Source organism: Rana temporaria, chromosome 12, assembly GCF_905171775.1.
Source record: "Rana temporaria chromosome 12, aRanTem1.1, whole genome shotgun sequence".
In the NCBI taxonomy this organism is placed as follows: Eukaryota; Metazoa; Chordata; class Amphibia; order Anura; family Ranidae; genus Rana; species Rana temporaria.
This window is the reverse complement of record NC_053500.1, coordinates 115561404-115589353: the sequence shown is the minus strand read 5'-3', so window position 1 is coordinate 115589353 and position 27950 is coordinate 115561404. Positions and strand designations below refer to the sequence as shown.

Below are 27950 nucleotides of genomic sequence, written 5' to 3'. Positions count from 1 at the left end.
AAATAAATTCTTTCCAAATCAGACAATGTGATTGTCTGGATTTGTTTCCACATTTTGTCTCTCATAGTTGAGGTATACCTATGATGACAATTACAGACCTCTCATCTTTTTAAGTGGGAGAACTTGCACAATTGGTGGCTGACTAAATACTTTTTTGCCCCACTGTATGTCATATATGATCAAAAATCAACTGTTGATGTTAGAATAGAAGGCTTGTACTTCAATTTGGACAGCATCCCCTGAAGAAGCCCGACATATGGCCGAAACATGTTGGGAGCTCCATTCTATAGAGCAGTATACATAAAACTTTGTTGATTTGTACTTGCCAATTGTTATGTTTTAACAATTTTTTATTTTGTTCTTTAAAATACAAACATTTCTTATATATTATGGTTGATACCATTTAAATTTATTTTGTACCTTAAAAATCCCAATCTCTCCTTCTATATCTAACTAATTAAGGAATGTGGTGCTAATATTAAAGGGGTTGTAAAGGTTTGTTTTTTATTTTCTAAATAGGTTCCTTTAAGCTAGTGCATTGTTGGTTCACTTACCCTTTCCTTTGATTTTCCTTCTAAATGTTTTTTTTCTTTGTTTTCTTTGTCTGAATTTCTCACTAGCTTAAAAGGAACCCATTTAGAAAATAAAAAAACAAACCTTTGCAACCCCTTTAAGTTGATTTGCCCATGATCAAAAAGTCTATTTCAGTCCATGCACTTTGTTTTTGTATTTTTATTGAGGGGATTGAACTTGGATGGGAATAGGGTAGATAGATATGAGATGCCCAGTTAATTGCAGAAAATGTAGGGACTGAACTATATACATCTCCAGTATATACAACTTCCTCCAGCACAGACTCGACTCTCTCTCTCCCCAGCACTTTACTTGGCTCTTGATCTCACTCTCCAGGACCAGCTAGTGTTGATATACAGGCCTGACACTGGCTCAGCCAGGCCCAAAGCAAAAGCCCTTTGCAGGCAGGGACTTCGGGCTTTTATGGTGTAGCAAAATAATAGGTAGTCCCAATGCTAGCTGTCCACGTGGCTACTGATCCCAGCACCACCTCTTCAGGCCCTGCCAGCCCTTCTGGCTGCAGCTGCCTCTCTCCACTGCCCGCGCCACCACAGTCCACTCCACTAGCTCTGCACCCATCCCAGACTGCAATCTCCCAGTCCTCTCAGGTGTGCCTCCCCAGTCCTTCCTGACTGTGTGTCACTCACCAGAAACGTGTAGTTCCTGGAGATTTGCTTGGCAGTGCTATCTTGCTGTCCTCTGTTTGCTCCTGTGCCACCTGTCCAGGACACCTCCATGTGTCTTGAGAGGGTCCTGTCCGCACCGGAGCGCCGGCCCAAGGTCACCACCCCAGCCTTGCACTCCATATCCAGCTTCCACCCAAACTACTCCTCCCCAGCTGGGCTGACCCTGAGTGTTTGTGAAGGCCTGCCCCCTGCCAATGAGGTCTCCTCAGAACAGCTCCACCTCTCCTTTCCCCTTTCCTTTACAGAAGATTGCAGAATGTTCTGGAAAGAAGTGGGAGGTCTCAGTGATGCTTCCTGTGAGTCACCCAGCTCTGCCTGAGTCACTCCCAACCCAGACAAAACAGACAGGCTTGGCTATACTAACAAAAAAACACTTCTAGCACACTCAATGGTGCTATATGTAATAGATAATAGCATTATGGCCACTGACAAGTAAAGTAAAAAATATTGATTATCTTGTGACACTGGCACCTGAAAGCAGGTGGGATATATTAGGTAGCAAGTGAATATGTTGTCCCTGAAGTTTATGTGTTGATGTGTAGACCACTGGGTCAGCTGCAGCGCCAAAACTGCAAAACTGCAGTTCTTGTGGGATGTTCCCAGTCTGCAGTGGTCAGGACCTACCAAAAGTGATCCAAGGAAGGAAAACCTATTAACAGGCAACACGGTCATGGTTGGTCAAGGCTTATTAATGCACGGGGGGAGCGAAGGCTTGCCCATGTAGTCCATTCCAAAGAAGCACTACTGACACTCACATTGCTGATAAAATTATTGCTGGTTCCAATAGAAAGGTGTCAGAAATTTGCATTGCAGTTTGTTGCATGTGGGGCTGCGTAGGCACAAACGGGTCAGGGTGCCCATGCCGACCCGTGTCAACAGCCAAAAGCAGCTACAAATGTGAGCATCAGAACTAGACCTAGTAGCAATGGAAGTTGTTCAGGGTGGTGACTTAGCCACCAAATTCTCCAGACCTAAATCCAAACAAACATCTGCGGGATGTGCTGGAAAAGCAAGTCTGATCCATGGAGGCCCAACCTCACAAATTGTAGGCATTAAAGGATCTACTATCGGTGCCAGATACCACAGCATACCTTCAGAGGCCTAGTGGAGTCCATGACTCAACAGGTAAGGGCTATTTTAGTGACAAAGGGGGCACCAACTCAATATAAGGTGGGTGCTCATAATGGTATGGTGGCTGGTCACTGGTCACCCTGTACGCACGCATATGGTAGGCAGCCAAACAAGACACGTTCAAGTGTACAATGCATGCGGCAATTACGCGTAAAACAGGTACCTGTTAAATGTCTCTGAAAATAGTACGCAGATCGCACAGTGGTTTTGCACAAGTGTTAAGGGTGCCTTAGGGTAAGTACATACAGGAAGAGCATTGAGAATTCTTGCCCAGGAAACATTGAGATATGAGAATGTTTGGTCAAGGTGACCCCTTTTGTTTTTTCAAACATTTTGGAATAAGAATTTGGAGGACGTACCTTATGTCTCTATATTTTGCTTATTGACTGAATCCTATGATGGGTTTCTGGTCTCTAGAGAAAGGAACTGTGTGGAGCTTATTAGAACTACTACCACTTCTAGTCCATCAAAGGGATTGGTACGTAGAGCAAGGACCTGTAATGTCTAGAGCAAGGGGTCTCCAAACTTCTCAATATGTAGGCCACATTGTAATAATTGTGGACCAAAAGAAATTCTACATTTTACTTGACCTTCAAATCAGGGTCTCCATTAGAGTTCCCCTTAGGTTATTGTCCCCAACTCAGTCCTCCTTACATCAGAGTCAATTCCCCTGCAAAGTGAACAGTCCTTTTGCCTTTAGTAAATCAACCACATTATCTATATAAATGGTTGTTGGGATTGTTGGTATTTTATAGTATGATAGTATTGACTTACCAATATCAAAGGTAAATATTAAATTTTCTCCTGACTGAAGAGGGCGGTTAAAGTTGAAGGTCATGGTGAATGGTTGTCCTCGTCTCAAGATTGGGTCACCAGAGTCATAAGCATTGGTGCGATGATTTGGTTTATTGGCAGTGAGATGAGAGTCATAGCTGATGACCTGTAAGTCTAAAAGATAAAGATGATAAAAAAAACAGAAAACAAAACATTTAATAAGGAAAACTTGTACAGTGCAATGGTATTAATCAGAATTCATATTTTATGTTTGTGTCCAGTGTGCACAGTCTAAAGGTAGAATCTATTTTAACCCCTTTGTGCCGACTGTATGCAAATATGCGGCCTCTTGGCACAGAGGGGCCGCATATTTGCGTGAATTGCTGTCAATACACGTGTGGTGGGAGTACTCCCTGCACAGTTACCGTTGCCTAACCAAAAGGAGCATTCAGGAGTTTTCGGATCACATGACCACCGTGACAGCCAATCACATGATATTAAGCCCTGCCCCCGGCATCATAAACCTCTTTAAGGGCTAGGAGGTGCCGGCGCTAAGAGTTTAAAGTAACTCATTGCTTAAAAATGCCACTAAAGAAGACCTGAATTTCGAACGTGAATATCTGCCAGGGAAAACTTTGCTTTGGCCTAAGCACTACCCAACAAAAATTCACCTTTTGTTTTGATTCATGATGTGCACTTCCTTAGTGCCTAGGCACTTCTGTGTCTGCAGCTTCATAGTTGTATATCTGCAAACCTCCCAACTTTTGGATTTGAGAACGAGAGACACATTGCGGAGTAGTGCGCCATGGCAAAATGTGGATGTATTTAAATAATGCTAAATAATGGGCATGGCTTAAAAGTTGCACCCACTCCCTTTTCCCACCACCGTGCTCCCTGTACACACTGCCCCCTTCTTTGTACACACTGCCACCCCTTGCCTGTACACACTGCCCCCCTTCTCTGTACACACTTGCCCCCCCTCTTCTCTGTACACACTGACCCCACATTCTTGTACACACTGCCCCCCTTCCCTGTACACACTGACCCCCTTCCCTGTACACACTGCCCCTCCTTCCCTGTACACACTGCCCCCTTCTCTGTACACACTGCCCCCTTCCTTGTACACACTGCCCCCTTCCTTGTACACACTGCCCCCTTCCTTGTACACACTGCCCCTTCCTTGTACACACTGCCCCCCTTCCCTGTACACACTGCCCCCCTTCCCTGTACACACTGCCCCCCTTCCCTGTACACACTGCCCCTCCTTCCCTGTACACACTGCCCCTCCTTCCCTGTACACACTGCCCCCCTTCTCTGTACACACTGCCCCCCTTCTCTGTACACACTGCCCCCTTCTCGTACACACTGCCCCCTTCCTTGTACACACTGCCCCCTTCCTTGTACACACTGCCCCCTTTCCTTGTACACACTTCCCCCCTTCCCTGTACACACTGCCCATCCTTCCCTGTACACACTGCCCCTCCTTCCCTGTACACACTGCCCCCCCTCCATGTACAAATTGCGCCCTGTCCCTGTACACACTGCCCCCCCCCTCCCTGTACACGCTGCTCCCCCTTCCTGTGCTGTAATAAAGTTTGCACCTGAGACTCTGCAATTTTTTTAGCTCAAAGAATCTTCACAGCCTCCTCTAATCTCTTAGGGCATCATTTCCTTTATGGGAAGCTTGCTAAATAGCAATCTGAATGAAATTCCTTTCATTTTATAAGCATCCTGCATCACCCAAATATTCTCTGCACTGTCAAGACTGGCTCCGCCTGCTGTCAATCAAATCTTGTGAGGAGGAAGCAGGGGGCGAGGCCAAGCCGTGCTGTGTGTGTATAAGGAAACACACAACCCGTCTTGGGAGCGAGCCCACATGTGTGCTGCCATAGCAAGGGGCTTATTATAGGGGCACACAAAGAAGAGGAGGAGCGGAGAGTGCTAGCAGGGGGCCCAGAAGAGGAGGTAAGGGGCATATCTGTGCCATACCATTGCACAAAGTATTTAAGTAATGTATAAACCTCTTTATTCATTTAATGAATTTTTTTTTACTTTGTAACCATTTTAAGTGAAATAGCAAAAACAAATACCGTAAATCTCTTCAAAGAAAGTATAAACCTTGTAAAATAGAAATGAAAGGCAAAACATTTGTGTAAAAAAAATATAAAAAAACACCCTTTTTACCCTTTTTTATAAGTGACCACATAACCTCTGTTTTCAGCTCCATAGGAGCTTGGGGAGGAGAAATGGCAGCACACTGAACATTCCAGTGAAAGGCTGTCGGGGTGGAGGGGGGTCAGGACAAGTCTGATCATTGGAGAAGAGCGGGCTGGGTTCTCAGCATAGCTAGAGAACTAACCACAGTGTGTTCTCCTGCTTAGTGTGGTCAGTTTTTAATTGGAAAGCAGAAGGACTGGCAGGACAACCAAGGATTTCACACAAAAGGAATCAATACAAAGAGAACAGGATACTTTGTCACACAAGTGCATGGCACAGCTTAAGAGCCGGTTCACACAGGGGCAATGCATTTTTCAGTGCGACTTTGGGAGGCAACTTGAAGACGACTTGAGTATGAATCACGACGTGACTTACAACATGACTTGAAGTCGCCTCCAGGAAGGGGAACTCCACGCCAAATTTTAAATACCGGCATGGGTTCCCCCTCCAGGAGAATACCTTGGTTTCAAAGGGAACCCCCTATGCCAAAAAAACGGCGTGGGGGTCCCCCCAAATCCACTCCAGACCCTTAGTCGAGCATGCAGACCGGCCGGTCAGGAAAGGGGTGGGGACGAACGAGCGCCCTTCTCCTGAGCCGTATCAGGCGACATGCCCTCAACATGGGTGGTGGGTGCTTTGGGGCAGGGGGGCGCCCTGCGGCCCCCCCACCCCAAAGCACCTTGCCCCCATGTTGATGGGGACAAGGGCCTCTTCCCAACAACCCTGGCCGTTGGTTGCCGGGGTCTGCGAGCAGGGGGCTTATCGGAATCTGGGAGCCCCCATTAATAAGGTGGCCCCCAGATCCCGGCCCCCCACCCTATGTTAATGAGTATGGGGTACATCGTACCATTACCCATTCAACTGGTGGAAGAAAAAGGTCAATAAAAAAACACTACACAGGTTTTTAAAGTAGTTTATTAGGCAGCTCCGGGGGTCTTCTTCCGACTTCTCCCTTCTGCCGGGCACCACCACTGTCTTCTTTCAGCTGTTTTACCAGCGGGGGCCCGCTCTTCTCCCTTCTTCTGACTTTGGGGGGTCTTCTTCCGACTTCGGGGGGTCTTCCGACTTCTCCCACTCTCCGGTTCTTTTTCCCTTCTGCCGGGCACCACCGCTGTCTTATTTTATCTCTTTCACCAGCGAGGGCCCGGTCTTCTGCGTCACCTTCTCTTCTTCGATGTTGACTCGACGCTCCCTCCCGCTGTAATGCCGGGTGTGCGGTATGCAGCGATTTATATAGGCCTCCTATGACGTCACAGTCCCAGCATGCTCCGGGTGGTGACGACATAATTACACCGCCCCCTTATGTCGTTACCACCCGGAGCATGCTGGGACTATGACGTCATAAGAGGCCTATATAAATCACAGCGTACCGCACACCCGGCATTACAGCGGGAGGGAGCGTTGAGTCAACATTAAAGAAGAGAAGAAGGCGGCGCAGAAGACCGGGCCCCCGCTGGTGAAAGAGCTGAAAGAAGACAGTGATGGTGCCCGGCAGAAGGGAAAAAGAACCGGAGAGCGGAAGAAGAAAACGGAGAAGTCGGAAGACCCCCCAAAGTCGGAAGAAGACCCCCCAAAGTCGGAAGAAGACCCCCCAAAGTCGGAAGAAGGGAGAAGACCGGGCCCCGCTGGTAAAACAGCTGAAAGAAGACATCGGTGGTACCCGGCAGAAGTCGGAAGACCCCCGAAGTCGGAAGAAGACCCCCGGAGCTGCCTAATAAACTACTTTAAAAACCTGTGTAGTGTTTTTTTATTGACATTTTTCTTCCACCAGGTGAATAGGTAGGGGTACAATGGGTACAACCCCATACTCATTCACATAGGGTGTGGGGCCGAGATTATTAAAGGGGGCTCCCAAATTCTGATAAGCCCCTCGCCCACAGACCCTGACAACCAACGGCCAGGGTTGTCGGGAAGAGGCCCTTGTCCCCATCAACATGGGGGCATGGTGCTTTGGGGTGGGGGGGGCCGCAGGGCGCCCCCTTGCCCCAATGTACCCACCCCCCCTTGTTGAGGGCATGCCGCCTGGTATGGCTCAGGAGGGGGGGTTCTTGCTCATCCCCACCCCTTTCCTGACAGGCCGGTCTGCGTGCTCGGATAAGGGTCTGGTATGGATTTGGGGGGGACCCCCACAATGTTTTTTCCGGCGTAGGGGTTCCCCTTGAAATCCATACCAGACCTAAGGGCCTGGTACGCTCTTGGAGGGGGAACCCATACAGTTTTCTTATTTAAAATTTGGCGTGGAGTTCCCCTGTGGGAGGGAGGGGCTTGCCTTAGAACAGGTTTACACTGGGGCGACTTCCTGTAAAGTTGCCTCCCTGTGAAATCAATGGGTACAAGTCGCCTACAAGTCGGATTGAAGTAGTACAGGAACCTTTTTTCAAGTCAAAGCGACTGCAGTAGTGTACATTAAGGCCCCGTACACATGACCGGATCTATCCGCTGGGATTGATCCGTGGATCAGTTCCAGCAGATAGATCCGGTCGTGTGTACGTCCGAGCGGACATTTCCCAGCGCATAAAAATCCAGCCGACGGATTCCCAGCGGATAAAAATTTCTTAGCATGCTAAGAAATCTATCCGCTGGAATCCAGTCCAGCGGACTGATCCGGTCGTCTGTACAGACTCACCGGATCAGTCCGTCCGCTCCCATCCTTCGCATGCGTCGTAATGATTCAACGCATGCGTGGAAGTATTTACCTTCAGGGTCGCGCACGTCGCCGCGGATGTATTCCGCGGGGATTTCGATCTGATGGTGTGTACAGCCATCAGATTCAAATCCGCCAGAGGATTTATCCGCTGGAAACGGTCTGGCGGACCGTTTCCAGCGGATATCCTCTCGTGTGTACAAGGCCTAAGACGGCTCCATTCACTTACATTCATTTCTTTATGCAGCGCGACTTGAGGCGACTAGGGGCGACCTGAAGTCGGATCCCAGGTCGCCCCTGTGTGAACCGGCTCTAAATTAATATTGATAAGTTTCACAAAACATATGCAAGATATAACACATACCAGCAGTGCACATTATAGATGAGTTGGAAACTTTGTTTTAGGAAAACCAGCTGTACCGCTTATAATTTGGAAGCTGATTCATCACTATAGTAATAAGTCATAATCTGATCTGATGTAATTTATAAATGTATATTATGTGGATTAATGGCATGCCTCATGTTCCATCATGTATGTTTAGGCTCTGGTATAACAACCACAATAATATTCAATAATATTTAGCAGTAATAATAATAAAGTTCTATTTTCAAGTTTTAGCATGACAGGGTGTTCAGAGTTCACACTAGCAATAACACACTGTATAATGAGCCTGAATAAATAAACACTTGGATTAGTTGAGGCTAGATCAGTAACATGCACAAAATTGCGTGATTTCCTGACATGCAGAAATATGCGCTGCTTAGCAGACACGCGGTGGGTACCCCAATTAAAGTTTTTTTAACAACTGAACGTCGTTCCCTATGACAGGGAACAGATGATCACTGACAAGCCACTAGGAAGAATGGGGAAAGGTTTGTTTACACTTACCTCTCCCCGTTCTTCAGCTCTGTGAACCGATCGCGGGACACCGGCGGCGATCGGGTCCGCGGGCGCGGTCATTGAGCTTCGGACCGGGTCGCGAGAGCACCACCGGCGCCTCGCTTGTGACCCACGGCTGGGTTCTTAAAGGGTCTAGACAATATTCCAATCGCACACATTCCTGGAGAGACGGCTCATAGGTAAAAGGTGGGTGCTGAAGCGATCACCAGCTGGGCACTGGAACAATCAACCACATGAACATATTCGCCAGCACACCATGGATCGTAAATGACGTCCAAAAATGTATTGCAAAGGAAGTATCACAAGAAATGCAAAGTTTCGAGGTCACTCAGGACCTCTTCGTCAGGAAAGTGCCTCCTTGCCTGATGAAGAGGTCCTGTGTGGCCTCGAAACGGTGCACTTCTTGTGATGCTTCCTTTTGCAATACATTTTTGGACGTCATTTACGGTCCATGGTGTGCTGGCGAATATGTTCATGTGATTTCCTAAAGGGGACGTACATGCAGGCCCTTGTGCCCAATCGTGCCATTCTTTTGATGTATATCGTCGTGCGGCAGTCCCCAAGTGGATAAAGTGACGGGTTTTGTAGAATTAGAGTCAGATGTATGATTAACCAAATATACCAAGCAGGTGCTAATGATCATTAATTTCATATGTAGGCTGAAACGCAGTTATTAACTGAAACAGAAAAGGCTGTGTAGGAGGCTTAAAACTGGGCTAGGAACAGCCAAACTCTGCTACTAAGGTGAGGTTGTGGAAGACGGTTTCATGTCACAGGTCATACACCAAGACTGAGCCCAGCAACAAGACACAAGATAGTTATACTGAATCAGCAAGGTCTCTTCCAGGCCAAGATTTCAAAGCGGACTGGGGTTTTTAAGATGTCCTATTCATGTTCTTTTTAAGAAGCACAAAAAACGGGCAACATTGAAGACAGTAGATGCAGTGGTCAACCAAGGAAACTTATTGCAGCAGATGAAAGACATACTGGGCTAGATTCATGTACCTGCGCTTCTTCTTACGGCGGCGCAGCGTATCGTAAGTCTGTGTACATATCCCAGTGTGCATTGCTCCCAAGTTTTTTTATCTATGGACTACAGGGTTTCAAGGATATACCACTGGCTGGAGTGGCCCATTATGAGCTTGAGGTACAAGCCTACCCTACTGCATGTGTCATCCCAGAGAAAGCCTTCACTGCAGCAAGTGACCAACAACCTAAACATTCATTTTTTTTGTTTTTTGAGGAAAGGGCCTTGTATGTATGTATGTAAATGCTTGGATGTGCATGACAATTGCTACTACCACTCCTGTCATTGATTTTTAACAGGCTGCTAGCAGTAGTTGCACAAAACATCCGCCAATCTTGGGCATATGAACACATGCAAAACACATGCTGTACAGACCTTTGCACATTTTTAGTTAGGGAGGATTGTCGGCGTACAGCCAGGAATTCTAATACAAATTAAGGATAAGGATGCCATAGATGACAAAGCAGTGTAACAAAGGTGTGTAATGCTCTCCCTCGAATGGACCACTGCATATGACCCAGGTCTACCCACATGTTCAGAGACTGCCAGGACCATACAAAATTTCACGCACCCCAACAATATGGCCGGTCTAGGGGATGGCGTTTTTGTAGACCCAACAGGTGAGTGGGATAGTGTGCACTCCAAAAAGAAAAAAACAAACAAAAAAAACCAGACACAGCCTCTTACTCACAAATCCGCTAGCAGCAGCCTTTGTTGGAGGAAGAGAGGATAGACAGTTAATTCTGAGACTCTTAGGCCCTGTACATACGATCAGTCCAAACTGATAAAAACGGACTGAAGTTCAGTTTCATCAGTCCAAACCGACCGTGTGTATGGCCCATCGGACTGTTGTCCTTCAGTCCAAAGTTCTAGGCCTTGTACACACGATCAGTCCAAACTGATGAAAACGGACTGAAGGCGAAAGTCTGATGGTCTGATGGACTGATGGTCTGATGTGCCTACACACCATCAGTCCAAAGCGGTGACGTAAAACACAACGATGTGCTAAAAAAACGAAGTTCAATGCTTCCAAGCATGCGTCGACTTGATTCTGAGCATGTGCGGGTTTTGAACCGATGCTTTTGCGTACTAACCATCGGTTTTGACTGATCTCTCATCAGTCCAATTTTAAAGCAAGTTTTAAAACTTTGGTCTGAAGGACAAAAGTCTGATGGGCCATACACACGGTAGGTTTGGACTGATGAAACTGGACTTCAGTCCGTTTTCATCAGTTTGGACTGATCGTGTGTACAGGGCCTCAGAACTTGCTTTAAAATCGGACTGATGGACGCCTGACCGATCGTTCAAAACCGATGGTTAGTACGCAAAAGCATCGGTTCAAAACCCGCGCATGCTCAGAATCAAGTCGACGCATGCTTGGAAGCATTGAACTTCGTTTTTTTCAGCACGTCGTTGTGTTTTACGTCACCGCGTTGGACTCGATCGGTTTTTGAACTGATGGTGTGTACGCACATCAGACCATCAGACCATCAGTCCGTTTTCATCAGTTTGGACTAAAGGAACAGTCCTAGTTTATGCAGCAAACTATATGTTATCCAGAGGAAGGGAACAAAAAAACAAAAAAAAAACAGCAAACCATTATCCAATTTGCTCCAGCAGGGTAAAACAATTCCTTCTTGTTCCCCCAAGAGGCAATTTCCTGCCATTCCCCAAGAGGCAAACTGTATATTCCCTGGGTCAACTTTACCTATAAATATTAGTATCCAGTTATATTATGTACATTTAGGAAATAATGCAGGCCTTTAAAGCAACCTACCGAGCTGGACAGAACCAGCCCTTGAGGGAATCTATTTCAAATTTTCACAGCTCTTACTGTGATGAAGCCTTTACGTATTTGGAGAATAAATCTCTTTTTCTACAGATGTAAAGAGTGCCCCCTTGTCCTCTGTGATGACCTTAAAGTAAATAACTCAAACATCAAGTTCACTATATGGACCCCTTATGTATTTATACGGACATTCAACCCCTAATGCACATGCACACATGGACCTTTAAGCAAGGGTCCTACTCACAATGTCCAAGGACACCTGTTACCCACCAACTTATATGCAACAGTTTTCTGTGATGAAAGCATCCTTCTTTAGGTTGGCTTCCTTAGGTGATGCCATCCAGCAGATATCTTTAAATTCTTCCTTCAGGCCCTCAGCCAAGCAGCTGCATAGTCCCAACATCAGCTCTCCAGTACACAGGCTGCCCCCAAGGGCAGAAGTCCCAGGACAAGAACACCATGAGCAAGCCTCCCAAACATTTATCTTCTTAGAAGTTGGTTGAGGGCACCTTCTGGTTGCCCCTCTCGGGAACTGGCAAAGAGCAAATAAATATTCTTAACTTTATTGGCTGGTCTTTCTGCTTTATTCTCTGGAAGCTTCTTCAAGAGGCAGGCAGAAGTACTGTATATGCTGGCGTATAAGGCTACCTTTTACACTGGCCAAAAAGCAGGGGTCATCTTATACGCCGGGTCAGCTGCTCGGATTCCTGCTGGATGTGCAGTAATACTGTATGTAGCTTCGGCTACATACAGTATATACCGCTTAGCCAATCACGGTGAGCGATTTATTCAAATAAATACAGAGCCTGCTCAGATTGGAGTAGCAACCTCTGCCAATCCGAGCAGGCTACATACAGTAGCCTGGTTGGATTGGCTTTGAGAGTCAGTGAGACGTGGGCTGATGATGTTACAGCCTCTGCCAATCCAAGCAGGCTCTGTATTCATTAATAGAATACATCACTCGTCGATATTGGCTCCAGCTCCAGCAAGGAGGAAGAAGAATATGGCTTCAGCTCCAGCAAGAATGAAGAAGAATATGGCTCCAGAAGGAAGAAATATGAAGCATCGAAAGCCTCGGAAGGGGGGTCGTCTTATACGGTGAGTACAGTCAAAAAATCTTAAAAAACTGTAAAATTAGGGGGTCGTCTTATACGCCCGGTCGCCTTATACACCGCCAAATACGGTAATCAACCACTAAGCTTAGGGAAAACGGACCAGACCTAAAAAACACAACACTACTCCACTGAGTACAGTAGATCCAAAAACTAAACTTAGCCCAACTAGGGCAGGGCACTACAAATTTACTACAGACAAAAACCACAGCCTGGGTGTTACTAAGAACAGAATACTATCAGCAACAATTTCCTGATGCACTTTTATCACCCCAAGCTCAAAATTATCATAAAAAAAATTAAATAAAATAAAAATAAAGGGAATGTCATGGATATGCAATAGTCTGGCAGCTTACTTGTTTCCATCTGTCCATTAAGAGGCCTGACTCTGTTCTGGTTACCTTCTTATCTCCTCTACTTCCTGTATGGCCCCACCCAGGCCATCCCAGGAAGTCTATATTAACTGTTGCACTACAGGCCTGCAGTGGTGTTCAACAGTGTTGTTTGTTTTAGTTCCTGTCTGCAGTGTGCTACGATTACCTCTCTGTGTACCGTTTTTGGCTCATCCCTGACTTCTCCTGTTTGCCTGTGCCCTTGACCTTTTTGCCTGTCCCTCCGTTACCCTGTCTGCCTGTTTCCCTGACCTCGGCTTACCCATCACTTCCATTTGTCCTGCTTGCTGCTTCCCCTCTCTCTCTGTGGAGTGCGACCTAGGGGATCCCAGGGCCCAGCTGCGGCGAAGGCCATCCTCACCACTAGAGGCTCTGGTGAACACAAAGCTGGGTCTTAGACTCCGCGCCCTGGGCGATCTTGGGTTCACGCTTCCTCTCAGATAGCAGCAGTCGGCTATAGGGTTCACTACCCTGAGGTGCATTCCTGACCCTTACGGAAGTGCACTTGTCACCTGGCCACAGGTGACGTGACAGGGAAAATACCCTATTTAATAAACAAATACCACGTTACAATAGAAGGTGTTGAAAAGCTAGCTAGCAATCAGTTGTTATGTTTAAATATCGTTTTTTTAAAGTATTTTGGATGTGCATATTTGTGCACACAACCAGGGCACATAAGAACGTGTACCCCTGCACTGCAATTTAAAGAACTAATGCATAGGTTGTTAAAGTAGATGTATACCCAACCACTAAAGGCTCATATATGCTTTAATAGCTGGTAGTACTTGTTTGGGAACTTTCTGATGCAGGGAGTCAACTCTCTGCCCCTATCTTCCACTATATCCTGTCTGTAAAAAACATTGCCCTTCCCAAGGAAAAAAAGCTTCTATACTGATGCAAATTTCGTCGGAGCGTCAATGACTTTCAAGATCCATTTAAAGACCATTTCATCTTGGAAACCACCATGAATTTGACTTTCCATTGACAGCAATGTGTATTGCCAAAATATGAAATATTGTTCAAATTCCTTGATTTTTCCAGAAATGTACTGTAAATGAAAATGCTCAGCTTTGCTAATCCCTAGCAACAGGTAACAAGAACCTAATTTAGAATACTGACTTAATTTAGAGTTCCGTCTTCACATCGTTTACATTTGCTGCATGATTCTTCCGGCCTATTCACAACAGAACAATCCACTTTGGGAGGAGTTGTAACGTGTTAGACTTTACGTTTAATATATATAATTTTCAAAATGTAATATGCAAATACAGTGCTACCTGATGTGAAAAAAGGTATCAAATGTGATATTAAGCAGCGCTCAAGAGAATCAAATAAAAAAACACACATATAATATTGCTAGACTATTAAGTGAAAAATAATGAGTGATCCACCCTCTATGTGAAACAATATATCAGTGTCAAAAAATAGGTGTCAATAATACACCCAAAATAACAGGTTGGCAAAAAAAAAATCCATAAACTGATTGTGTGAACGTAAATGAAGTTCATAAATGGAGAACAGAAGAAGTCCCTTCACGATCTTCAGACAGTGCTTTCACCACACCACAGTGACTGCGTGATTCCACCACCCATCAGAATGCAAACTCACCACAATAAATGGCCTGACACTCTCGTGTTAAGGCACACAGGCTTTTTAACTGAACCACTCAGTTTAATTGATGGAACTCCCTCTTTGGAAACTGGAGCACTCAGTTAAATAAATGGAGATCCGTTGGAAAAAGGAAAAACTCCAAGATGACAGCCACATGTATAATGAAGAGAGAGAGCACAATAGTGTGATATTGCAACACAACTTTTAATAAAAACACTAAAAATCTCCCAATAGATGCACTCACAAAAATGACTCTTGTCATAAGCAGTGATTAAATCCAAACATCACACGGTGTAAACACAAATGAAAATTTTCCTCCAGGTGAACCAGTGGTCACGGCGGACCAACAAATAGCCCAGGTTTACTCACAGCCCTATGAAGGTGTACTGGAGTCGCTCTTCAGATGACTATATTGGTGACAGATGGACCGTTCCACGCCCGACCAGTTCAGTTTAAGGTATGCGGTTGTAACTTAGTACCCACGCCCCGACATGTTTCATCATACTGATTTAATCATGGGGATGCTTACCAGATGTCACATGCCGCTATATGTAGCTGCCAAGGTCCCCCCCTCACTTGCACATTGGTGCACGCCTTCCGTTCATTACAAGCATCAGCTGTGTGGACAAACGTCCCACTCAGCTGTGCTGGCATGCAAGTGTGCAGCTCTGACCAAACAGAGCAGCATAAACATGTGTGCGAGGTGGAGGCCCCCAGTGGTGACGTCGGTGTACTACACCTAATCACACTGCCTGTATTCAATGAGGTGTCTATCACCAGTGGTCAAACTGGTGTATGACACCCATTCCCACTGCCTATATTCGATACAGTGTCTAACCCCAGTGGTGAAACTGGTGTATGACACCCATCAAGCATAGAGTGTACTGCAAACTGAAAGAAGGGGGATATCCCTCTAAGAAATAACTAACAGCCATTCGGGTGTCCCCATGACCACGAGTCACCTCCAGGTCTATACAAACACGATCTAACAGTGTAAAGTCAGAAACACAAAGTACAATATCTCTCATTAATCTAAAGTGAGAGCATACTACATGGTTATATGAATCTAAAAAAGAATATATATTATTCCATAATCTAAAAACACATAATCAACCATAAATATATATAAAACTGAATTAAATACATATAGTATAGGCGGTATTCCTAAAATTATATTGAAGAGTTGCATATATTATTATCCATCATAAAATTTCAATAAAATGGTGGTAATCAAAATGAATTTTATTTTTATTTTTTTTTTATTTTTTTTTATTTTTTCATACATATATATATATATATATATATACATACACATATATATATATATACACATATATATATATATATACATATATAAAATTACTTATATTCTCCAGTTACGCGCAGTGGGGGTGGCTCAATTAGACGGCCCTTATTTCCACCTTTTTCCCAATATATATAATTTGTTTAAGTGTACTGATGTGGTGCTTTAAAAGTTTTATTTTCAGGTGTTCAGTCTATTTAATTGTTCTAGGATATTATTGTTCCCACCCATAATTGTGATTCTCCTGCTTAACAAGTGGAACACTCAGGCAGCTTGTTGAATGATTATCGTGCAATTCAAAGAGATTTTATGCAATCGGTTATTATGCAATCCTTTAATCCTTTGTTCAATAATATGGTTATAAATCATGTATGACAACCGATCCAAAATGTGTTTGGCTAAAATACTACCTTCTTTATACCTTCTATGAATGTAAGACATTTGTTAAGATATTGGGGCAATTAAAACTACCTCCGTAAAGCTGGTCGTTGACTTTTTATGGACTTCTGCAGCCCTGGATTGGTATATCTGGTAGATGCTATACATATGTAGAAAAGGTCTATTGCGCTACTGCCAGTGTTAGAACGTGTAATAAATGAACACGTGTAAAATAACTGAAGCTGCTTAATCTGAAGATGCACAAAAACCGTGAATAGAATATGAGAAAAATAATGATCAGCGCTACAATGTACACAAAAAACAACAAAAGTATTATAAAAGTGCAAAACCTAGCATCCAATGGGCCGTGTAGTCATCTGATTGGCTACAACAGCAAATCACCCAAAGTTGATCTAAACAAGTGAGCTGCAAAACCAAAACATGCAGTGAAAATAGCCTCTATAAAGTGAAAGGGCCAGTGAAACAGACACAAGAAAAAATGAAAAAAATTAATGAATGAAATGAAAAAATGATCAATATTACATCAGATAAAATATGAATTGTAAAAAACTGCACAAGTCACTAAGAGTTAATGGCTGAACTATAATGGGAAAAGATGGGGAGTGGGTCTTCTAGGTCAGGTGAATGAATCCAGTAGGAGTCTCACATTGCCCTTACCTTCATCCAGTGGTAAATTCACATAGAGGGCAAATGCTGTCTTCTCCTGCGGGTTCAGTGTCACCGATTCCCTGTCCAGAATGTACTCCCCCGATATCCTAGTAGGATGGATGGCCCTCGGATGCACTGTCCTCCGATCCGTGAGTGTGTGCAGTTAGGGCCCAGTAGGAAGAAATGATGCCAAAAGATAGTGAAGCACGTTCGGGTAAAGTAAAACTAATTTATTCCTTAAAAGTGCGGTACAGTTTGAATTAGCCGCTCAGCACAGAACGCGGCGTATACCTAGCCGGCTACAGTCTGCTGGCCTCCGGTTGGTTGCCTGTATCACGCGGTTCTTTGTCCCGAAGAACTTGGACAAGTCCACTCGGGCCGTGTGTAGGCCCGAGCGGACCATTTTCGGGCGGATCGGACAGGTTTCCAGCGGACAACTGTTTCCTGGACTTGCTTTAAAACAGTCCGCTGGAAACCTGTCCCCCCGACATGTACGGCCGTCTGTACAGACCTACCGTACATGTCCGGCCGCCCGCCATCCCTCGCATGCGTCGAATGACTTCGACGCATGCGTGGAAGCATTTTAAAGGCAGGCCGCCCACGTCGCTGCGTCATTGTCGCGGCGACACCGCGTCATCGACGCGGCGACAGCGGACACGCCCCGCGTTTTGTTTACGCGCGGACCTCTGTTCGATGGTGTGTACAGCCATTGAACAGAAGTCCCTGAAAACGGTCCGCGGACCGGTTTCATCGGACATGTCTGCTCGTGAGTACAAGGCCTTAGTGACTTGTGCAGTTTTTTACAATTCATATTTTATCTGATGTAATATTGATCATTTTTTCATTTCATTCATTCATTTTTTCCATTTTTTCTTGTGTCTGTTTCACTGGCCCTTTCACTTTATAGAGGCTATTTTCACTGCATGTTTTGGTTTTGCAGCTCACTTGTTTAGATCAACTTTGGGTTATTTGCTGTTGTAGCCAATCAGATGACTACACGGCCCATTGGATGCTAGGTTTTGCACTTTTATAATACTTTTGTTGTTTTTTGTGTACATTGTAGCGCTGATCATTATTTTTCTCAGATGCATGCAGGCAAAGTCTGATTACCATCAGAGGAAAACACACAACCGACAGTTGCCTAAACACCCTTGTTGGCTTTTTTTCTTTTCTTCTAATGCCAGTATGTAATCTTTATTTTAAGATTTTAAAGTTTTACAATCCAAGAAAAACATATATAAGTATGTTCATTAAGAACAGTGACATAAGAATAAGGCCTCTTCCACACAGGCGGACTCTTGCTACGGAGTCCGCCGGCTCAGCGGGAGATCTCTCGCGGAGCCGGCGGATGACAAGTCCCTCTCTGCTCACTGAGCAGGGAGGGGCTTGTGCAGCGCCGCTGTCTCCTATGGGGAGATCTGATGAAAACCGACAGCATGTCCGTTTTCATCAGATCTCACCCGATCCGTCATGGATGGATGGTGACGTATCGCCATCTGTTTGAATTTGGCGGATCAGAACGGGTCAGATGTCAGCGGACATATCTCTGCTGACATCCGATGCTCCATAGAACTGCATGGAGCAGCCGTTCAGGTCCACCGTTAAAACTGACAGGCGGACCTGAACGGTCCGATCGTGTGAAAGGGGCCTAAATGACTAACAGAAAAAATTTAAATGTTCACAATTGACAATAAGATGAAGCAACATAGGCCCGGATAAACAAAGCACTTGCACCGACGTATCTCAAAATACGCAGCGTAAGTGAAAATATGCGCCGTCGTATCTGTGCGCCGTGCCCACTAAACTAGATACGCCTGAAAATAGGCTTCATCTGACCAACGTAACTTGCCGGCGTATCGTGGGCGCATATTTACGCTGGACGCATGTGGCGCTCCCATTGATTTTCTATTCAAATATGCAAATGAGGGAGATACGCCGATTCACGATCTTACTTGCGCCCGGCGCAGGCTACGACTGGTGCGCGCAAGTTGTACGTACAGCGTAAAGTTATGCCCCATAAAGGAGGTGTAACTCAGCAGCATCCATGCAAAGGGCTGCACCAGGGAACACAAGCCGGCGTATTTTACGCAGTTTACATTGTACGTGAATAGGGCTGGGCGTAGGTTACGTTAATGTAGTGATTCCGGCGTATCTTAGGCAGTTGTTCCGACGTGATTGTGAGCATGCGCACTGAGACGCGCCCACGGGACGGCGCATGCGCAGTTGGCAATACGTATCCGTTTGCCGCTCGGCCCATCATTTGCATGGGGTCACGCCTGGATGTTGGCTATTTGATCATGTTTATTCCTAAAAGATGAAGAAGGCACGGCCAGATTCTGCAAGCACTGCTATATTGGTAATGGATTCATTAATTAACTATTTCCTTCAGAGCAGTCAACTGACAGGCTTCTGCTGGATGATCAAATATGGAAATGGTTGTATTAGGTGCCTCTCACCACATTTACAGCCAAAGCTCCTCTGGGTGGCCCATTTCAAAAACATCTCTTATGTAATGCAAGAAGAAACTTTGCTGTAACCCATAACCCTTGACTTGGCGTTGAGCACACTACTGGGTCAGCCGTGTTAATAAATCAAATAGTATTCCTTTGAAGGGTTTAAAGAGGATGTAAACTCTCCATACACCCAGTGGAGTGAACAGCCTCAGATAAAACACAGAGATGAACCAAATCTCCTTACATAGGTATATCTGCTGTCTTCACATTTATATACGGTTTAGAAAGTTCAGATCGTGTTAGGAGATTTTCTTTTCCTGGTTAACACAGAGTGTGATGTCTGGGCATACAGCCCAGATAGCTAAAACAGCTGATTGGAGGAAAGGCACGCACCCCCTCTCATCATAGGCAGAGACTCTCAGAGGTGTTGTGCAACGGGGCCAGCTTCCTGTTAATCTATTTTAGCAACCTTCCCTGACAAAAAAATTCAGACTGCTTTTATCTGATGTGTCCGAGAATTTGTCAGAAGTTCTCAGGCTGATAACAGAGAAATGGTTCAGGAGAGAGCTAAGGGACTTAGCTCTTTGAAGAGAGATAACAAAATATTGCAGATATATGTGCACAGCTCAAATTTCATGAATTGGGTTTACATCCACTTTATCACATTTAAGTACACAGATATGGTTTGGTCTGTTTTAAATATCAGGAGATAAACTGATTTGGATTTACAGTCCGGCACTGAATCCCTTCATCGCCAACCATTACATGCACATTACACCTATATCCAACCATGGGCGTCCGCTCCATAGGGCAAGAGGGGTAATTTGCCCCCCCCCTGGAATCGCCAGGAGCAGGGCCGAACTGACCCTGGGGGTGCTTTAAGCGGTGACGGCAGCGCTCTCCTCCTTCTGTCCTCCGGCGCTCGTATCGTATGTCATGGATCTGGGTGCAAGGTCCCGCCCCCCTAGTTCGGATCATCTGATAGTCTTCTAGTGTTCCGCCTATCACACGAGCCGAACTAGGGGGGCGGGACCTTGCACACAGACCCAGCTCCGTGACATACAATACGAGTGCCAGAGGACAGAGGAGCGCCGTTTTATATTGTTTACTAGGCCTGTGCTTCGTTTTGTTCCAACATCTGTTGCCACAGGTAACACTAGACTATTTTCTGATGTGTTTTTAGCAAGTCTGGAAACTGCAGAGCAAACACAACACAGAGTTGTAGTCAACGGCATAGTTTCTAGTTGTCCCTTATTTAGAGTGCTTGTCCCTCTTCTGGAATCAAATCCATTTATCCCTCATTCCAAAAGGTTCCTTTTAGACCTGAAATAAATACACTGTCAATATACTGTAGTGTTTCAGTCAAGGGAAAGGGGTGCTGTGTAATGTAAAGCGGTCCAGTGGTGCAGGGGGCTGTGTAATGTAAAGGGGGCCAGTGGTGCAGGGGGCTGTGTAATGTAAAAGGGGCCAGTGGTGCAGGGTGCTGTGTTATGTAAAGGGGGCCAGTGGTGCAGGGTGCTGTGTAATGTAAAGGGGGCACAGTGATGCAGGGTGCTGTGTAATGTAAAGGGGGCACAGTGATGCAGGGTGCTGTGTTATGTAAAGGGGGCCAGTGGTGCAGGGTGCTGTGTAATGTAAAGGGGGCACAGTGATGCAGGGTGCTGTGTAATGTAAAGGGGGCACAGTGATGCAGGGTGCTGTGTAATGTAAAGGGGGCACAGTGATGCAGGGTGCTGTGTAATGTAAAGGGGTCCAGTGATGCAGGGTGCAGTGTAATGTAAAGGGGGCACAGTGATGCAGGGTGCTGTGTAATGTAAAGGGGTCCAGTGATGCAGGGTGCTGTGTAATGTAAAGGGGTCCAGAGCTGTGGGGTGCTGTGTAATGTAAAGGGGTCCAGAGGTGCAGTTGTGAAAAGGGCATACACAATAGTGACAAATATATTGAAAGATGCAGGGGGCACAGTGGGGTATTTTTACATTTTAACGTGGGGGGGGTGCTTTTAACCCCCGCTAGTGGTCGAAGAAAGGGTAAAATGCCGAAGCGCCCCAGTATCCAACTGTGCATATGTATGTGAATTATGTTCTCCACTGACCCTTTCACAAAACAGAAGCTCCGTGAAGCTGTCACAGCTGATAAGGTTTTCCCGATTATGCACACATACAGTATACCGTATATACTCGAGTATAAGCCGAGTTTATCAGCACATTTTTTTGTGCTGAAAATGCCCCCCTCAGCTTATACTCGAGTCACCTTTTTGTGCCTGATCTCCCGGACTTTGGAAGCCTGGTACCTTGGCACACATGTAGCCCCATTTCCCTTCTATAAGTGTGCAAAGTTTGTTGTCTGGGGGACCTATGGCTGGGGAGCACTGATTTTACAAAGCCGGCACCTCTTCCATAGACTCCCAGTTTAAACGTCAGTCTAGTCATGGACATAGTGAGGCATGGGCACAGTGAGGCATGGGCACAGTGAGGCATGCACATGGACACAGTGAGGCACAGTGAGGCATGCAGATGGATACCCTAGGCTTATACTCGAGTCAATACATTTTCCCATTTTTTTGTGGTAAAATTAGGTGATAAAAAGCCGTCACCCCTTCCATAGACTCCCATATTAAACATCAGTCTAGTCATGGACATAGTGAGGCCTCTGCACAGTGAGGCATGGACACAGTGAGGCATGGACACAGTCAGGCAGGCACATGGACACAGTGAGGCAAAGTGGGGCACAGTGAGGCATGCAGATGGACACCCTAGGCTTATACTCGAGTCAATACATTTTCCCAGTTTTTTGTGGTAAAATTAGGTGGTAAAAAGCCGTCACCCCTTCCATAGACTCCCATGTTAAACGTCAGTCTAGTCATGGACACAGTGAGGCATGGGCACAGTGAGGCATGCACATGGACACAGTGAGGCACAGTGAGGCATGCAGATGGACACCCTAGGCTTATACTCGAGTCAATACGTTTTCCCATTTTTTTGTGGTAAAATTAGGTGCCTCGACTTATATTCGGGTCAGCTTATACTCGAGTATATACGGTATACCTAATTATAGAAATGGAGCATCCAATTTTACGTATAAATTGTATTCCTTGTTCATTTCCTTATACATTCTAATAAATGATTTTTTGCAAAGATTTGCTTTTGGGCCTTCTTTAGGTAGTGTATAACTATGCACAAATTGCTGGCAAATTTATAAATACAGGCAGGGTTTTTTTTCTCAGAGAATAGGTGCCCCCCTTCTGAGTGCCCCCTTGTCTCTGCACCCTACCCACCTCCAAGTACTGTCCCTTGGCTCTACCCCCTACCCACCTCTCAGTACTGCCCCAAGTATCATTTTGGGGTGCTAAACAATTCGTATGGAATTTGCTGTTATCTAACCATTTCATGCATAAGCCTATTTCTGACATTTGTTGCTTATAAGTTCAAATACATATTTTTTGCTAGAAAATTACTTAGAACCCCCAAACATTATATATATTTTTAGAAGAGAATCTAGAGAATAAAATGGCGATTGTTGCATTATTTTATGTCACACAGTATTTGTGTAGCGGTCTTTCAAATGCAATTGTTTGGGGAAAAAGACACTTTCATGAATTAAAAAAAAACTAAACAGTGAAGTTAGCCCAATTTTTTTGTATAATGTGAAAGATGATATTACGCCGAGTAAATAGATACCAAACATGTCATGCTTTGAAATTGCATACACTAGTGGAATAGCGACAAACTACGGTACCTAAAAATCTCCATAGGCGAAACTTTAAAAAAGAATTAACTTTTACCAAGTCATGCCGCGTACACACCATCACTTTATGTGATGAAAAAAATACATTTTTAAAAACGTCAATTTAAATGACCGTGTGTGGGGGAAAACATCGTTTTATGTCTTGTGAAAAACGAAAAAAAAAATTGAAGCATGCTTCAATTTTTGTGTCGTTTTTCAAAACGTCGTTTTTTGTTTCACAAAAATTGAGCAAAAAACGACGTTTAAAACAATGTTTTTAAACCCGCGCATGCCCAGAAGCTAGTTATGAAGCGAGCTTCAATGGAAAAAAGTGGTGAACGTAACCTCGCTTTGCTAGAGCATTGTGAAAAAACGATGGTGTGTAGGCAACGTCGTTTTTGAAAATTGAAGTTTCAAAAGCTTCGTTTTTTACTTCACAGAAAATGTAGTTTTTTTCCATCACATAAAGTGATGGTGTGTACGCGGCATCAGAGTTACAGAGGAGGTCTAATGATAGAATTATTGCTCTCGCTCTCGCAATGTCATTTGAACACCATTTACATATGCGGGCGCTACTTGCGTATGCGCTTTCTTTGCTGTGCGAGCTTGCGGAGACAGGGGCAATTTAATTTATTTTTTTACATTGTCTTTTTGTGTTGACAGGTACTCTTTATGGAGGGATCCATAAAAGATCCAAAATCCCTCTGCACTTCAAAGTATTCAGATCACCAAATACTGTATTTTTCTTTAAAACCGGCGCAATTGGCAGCCGGGTATACTGGAAGTGACATTGTGACGTTGCTTCCGTTTCCGGCTTTGAGCCAGTCTGTCTCTAGCCCCCGGGAGTGGCGGATCGGGTCTCCCGGTGGGACAGGAGGCCAGGTAAGAGCAGGAGAAGGTTAGCCGCATCGGTTGTTATCCCTGGAAAGCTGACCATCTGCTCTAAAAAACAGTACCAGGATGATGCCTGAAGCTGCATGTATCATTCCGTTATAACCCCCTAAAGCCAATGCTGCAAATGTGTGTACAGTCAGCGCGAAGGGTTTAGTTATATATATATACGGTATATAAATAAAATAGGTCTCCTGGAGCCAGGAACAGTAGATCCACCCAGCAACAATAGCTCCCCTCAAACAGCAACAAAAGGTCTTTCAGAAGCCAAAAACAATAGACCTCTCCCTCAATAGTAGATCCCTACCAGCAACATAAGACCCCCCCAGCAACAATAGGCCCTCACACAAAAACAGATCCCCACCAGTGACAATAGATCCCCCAGCAGCCAACATCAATAGACCCTCCAGCACACCCCTTGCTATTATATACATTCAGTGCTGGAGGTGCAGGAACTGCATTCCCTGTGTTCCCGCTGAAAAAAAGCCCCAAATATAAGAAACAATAGCAACTATGATTAATACACCACTACCTCTGCTACTGCTTTTTCCACTATTAATACAACTTTGACCATTATTACCACCACTACTATTATTAATAATATCTTATATTGGTACTGATATTAGGTAGAAGCATAGTAATTGCAATACTGGGTAAGTGACACTATCCTTCACCTTCAATTAAAAGCATTACCATTATTCTATTTTAGATCCTTCTTGCTAATCCTTTGCTCATTGTGTTGTATGACTGAACAGCTAACAACTCTTGTGCCGCGTACACACGATCGGACATTCCCGACAACAAAACCGTGGATTTTTTTCTAATGGATGTTGGCTCAAACTTGTCTTGCATACACACGGTCGCACAAATGTTATCGGAAATTCTGATCGCCAAGAACGCGGTCACGTACAACACGTACAACGGCACTATAAAAGGGAAGTTTAATACCAAGTGCGCCACCCTTTGGGCTCCTTCTGCTAATCTCGTGTTAGTAGAAGTTTGGTGAGAGACGATTCGCGCTTTTCAGTCTTGTGCTTTTCAGTCCATTACAGCACGACGAATGTGCCATCTCCATTACGATCGCTAGTGGCATAGTGCCCGTGTGCCCGAATGGTCATTCCGCCTCTGAATACAGAGGGTCTTATTCTTCCACTTTTTATACAATTAAACTGTCTCCAAGTAAATTATACATTATGGGCCAGATTGGGCCAGCGGCGTATCTTTAGTTGGGCGTAGCGCATCTCATATGCGCAACTCCGACGTAACTTAGTGAGGCAAGTACTGTATTCACAAAGCACTTGCTCCCTAAGTTACGGCGGCGTAAGCCCGCGTAATTCAAAGTAGGCTGGTAGTGGGCGTGTTGTATTGAAATGAATCGTGACCCCATGTGAATGCATAGCCGAACGAACGGCACATGCGCACGCATGCTCAGAATCACGTCGCAAATACTCCCTACGATACGACGTCACAATGCGTACGACGTGAAACCTCACTTACGCCCAGCCCCATTCACGTACGACTTACGTAAACGACGTAAAAACATACGCTTGTTCCGACGTCCATACTTTGCATTACCTGCGCCTCATATAGCAGGGGTAACTTTACGCCGGATGTAAGCCTTACGTAAATGGCGTAGCGGGTGCAAGTACGTTCGTGAATCGGCGTATCTAGGTCATTTGCATATTCGACACGTAAATCAACGGAAGCGCCTCCTAGCGGCCAGCGTAAATATGCACCCAAGATACGACGGCGTAGGAGACTTACGTCGGTCGTATCTTGGCAAAATTCAGGCGTATCTTGTTCCCTGAATAGGGCGCATAGATACGACGGCGCATCTCAGAACTTACGTCGGCGTAAGTCGTCTGTGAATCTGGCCCAATGACCATAGATACATGTATAGTCCATCTTAAAGCATCTAAAACTATTTTTTTCACGTTTTAGGTACAAAAGGAAAATGTGAAAACCCCTTTTATTCACTGTTTGTGTTCATTTGGTGGGGTTTTCCTTCACTTCCTGTCTCAAGTCACAACAGGAAGTGAGGATTTTCTTTCAATGAAGGGATGAAGGGATATCTTCTCTTAAAAAGTTGTCACCAGAACAAGTATCCATATTTTTGCCCTGTAATATGGATTTTCTCTCTTGGTGGCAATGGTCAACAGGATAGGGGATAGGGGTGAAGCTCCCCAAAGGAGATACAGACAGCCATAAACATTCGACAAAGGTTCTTATGCCCCGTACACACGATCAGAATTTCCATCCGATTTTCCGATCGCGTGTAGACCCATCAGAGTTTTTTCATTGGAAATTCGAATGAATTCCATCAGAGTTTAGATATAGAACATGTTCTATTTTTTTCCGATGGAATTCCGATGTGATTTGGCCGGGCAAAAGCCTGATCGTGTGTACGCGGCATAACTCTTACCAACCATATCTGAAGATATAAAATGTCTTTAGATACACTTTAAAGATACTCAATAACTGGAAAGATTTCCATAGTTCACTTCTAAAAAGGATGTTGGATCCCTGTTATATTTTGAATAAATAAGGAAGTATTGAATATTCTAAATATAGCTTCATGAACTTCCAATCAGACAATACATATTGTACAACATAAACATTCAACATACATACAAATGTTCAATCAACAAAACAATGAAATAGCAGCACAACTGAAGGTAGAATTGAGTCCAAGTCTATCTTTATCCAGGTTCTGTACCGATCATTGCTTCATATAGGAAAACATCTTCAAATGAATGTTTTGCAGTACTCACCTGTCATTGTTCCAATGTATTCCTTCTGTGATTCAGACTATGTGCGTTCATAATGACAGCAGGTCAGGTTTAAGCTGTATTTATAACCAAAGCCAGTTCTCCTCCTACTAGTTAATCACAATGTAAATAAGTTGGAAACAAATCAAAGTACTTTAATTAGGCGTATGTTATTAGACAGGAGAGATAGATACAAGATCATTTTAAGGCAACACAGATCTTAAGATTAAAGGATCACTAAAGGAATTTTTTTTTTTTAGCTAAATAGCTTCCTTTACCTTACTGCAGTCCTGGTTTCATGTCCTCATTGCTCGTTTTTGCTCTGATGTTGCTGTAATTCTGCTCTGTTCTGGACACTTCCTGGTTGTCTGGCTCCTTATGAAAAAGTCATGGGAGAGTTTAGTTTCGTTTTCCTAGCCATGACTCTCTATGGCACTGTCCAGCACAGAGGCATAAAATAACATGCAAAGACTAAACTACTTTCAGTTTTGTTTTTGCATCTAGGAGGCACCTTATATGATTGATTTTTTATCTATTTTTAATCGTTTTTAAAAGGAATCAATTAACTATTATGTCTCTATACCCTGTAAACAGTAATTTCAGCAAAAAAAATTGTTTTTCCTTTAGTGATCCTTTAACCCCCTTAGCGGTAAACCCGAGCGTGACTCGGGGTTGGTTTTCAATGTTAGGATCGGTATCCCCGAGTCACGCTCGGGGTGGACGTGCAGAGGCGCGGCTTACCTTCTCGCTGGATCCACAGGCAAGTTACTTACCTGGTCCCTGGATCCAGCGATGCCACCCCGCTGTGTGAGCGAGCGGGTCCTCCTCACTCGATTCACAGTCTCCCCGTGTGCCGCCGATCTCCGTTCCCTGCGACGTTACGACGCACGGGAGCGGAGAACGGCGCC

General features: G+C 44.8%; 1 protein-coding gene across 1 annotated transcript in view; it reads right to left on the bottom strand.

The window, feature by feature from the left end:
- Nucleotides 1–27130, bottom strand: part of LOC120918616 (protein-glutamine gamma-glutamyltransferase E-like) — a 53378-nt gene extending 26248 nt beyond the window's left edge. The window contains exons 1-2 of the mRNA XM_040330289.1: nt 27046–27130; nt 3165–3338 (exon numbers count right to left, since the gene is read on the bottom strand). Coding sequence (XP_040186223.1) covers nt 3165–3338; nt 27046–27052 — 181 coding nt within the window. The 5' untranslated portion in view covers nt 27053–27130. The remainder of the gene's footprint in view (nt 1–3164; nt 3339–27045) is intronic.
- Between the last annotated feature and the right edge of the window lie 820 nt (nt 27131–27950).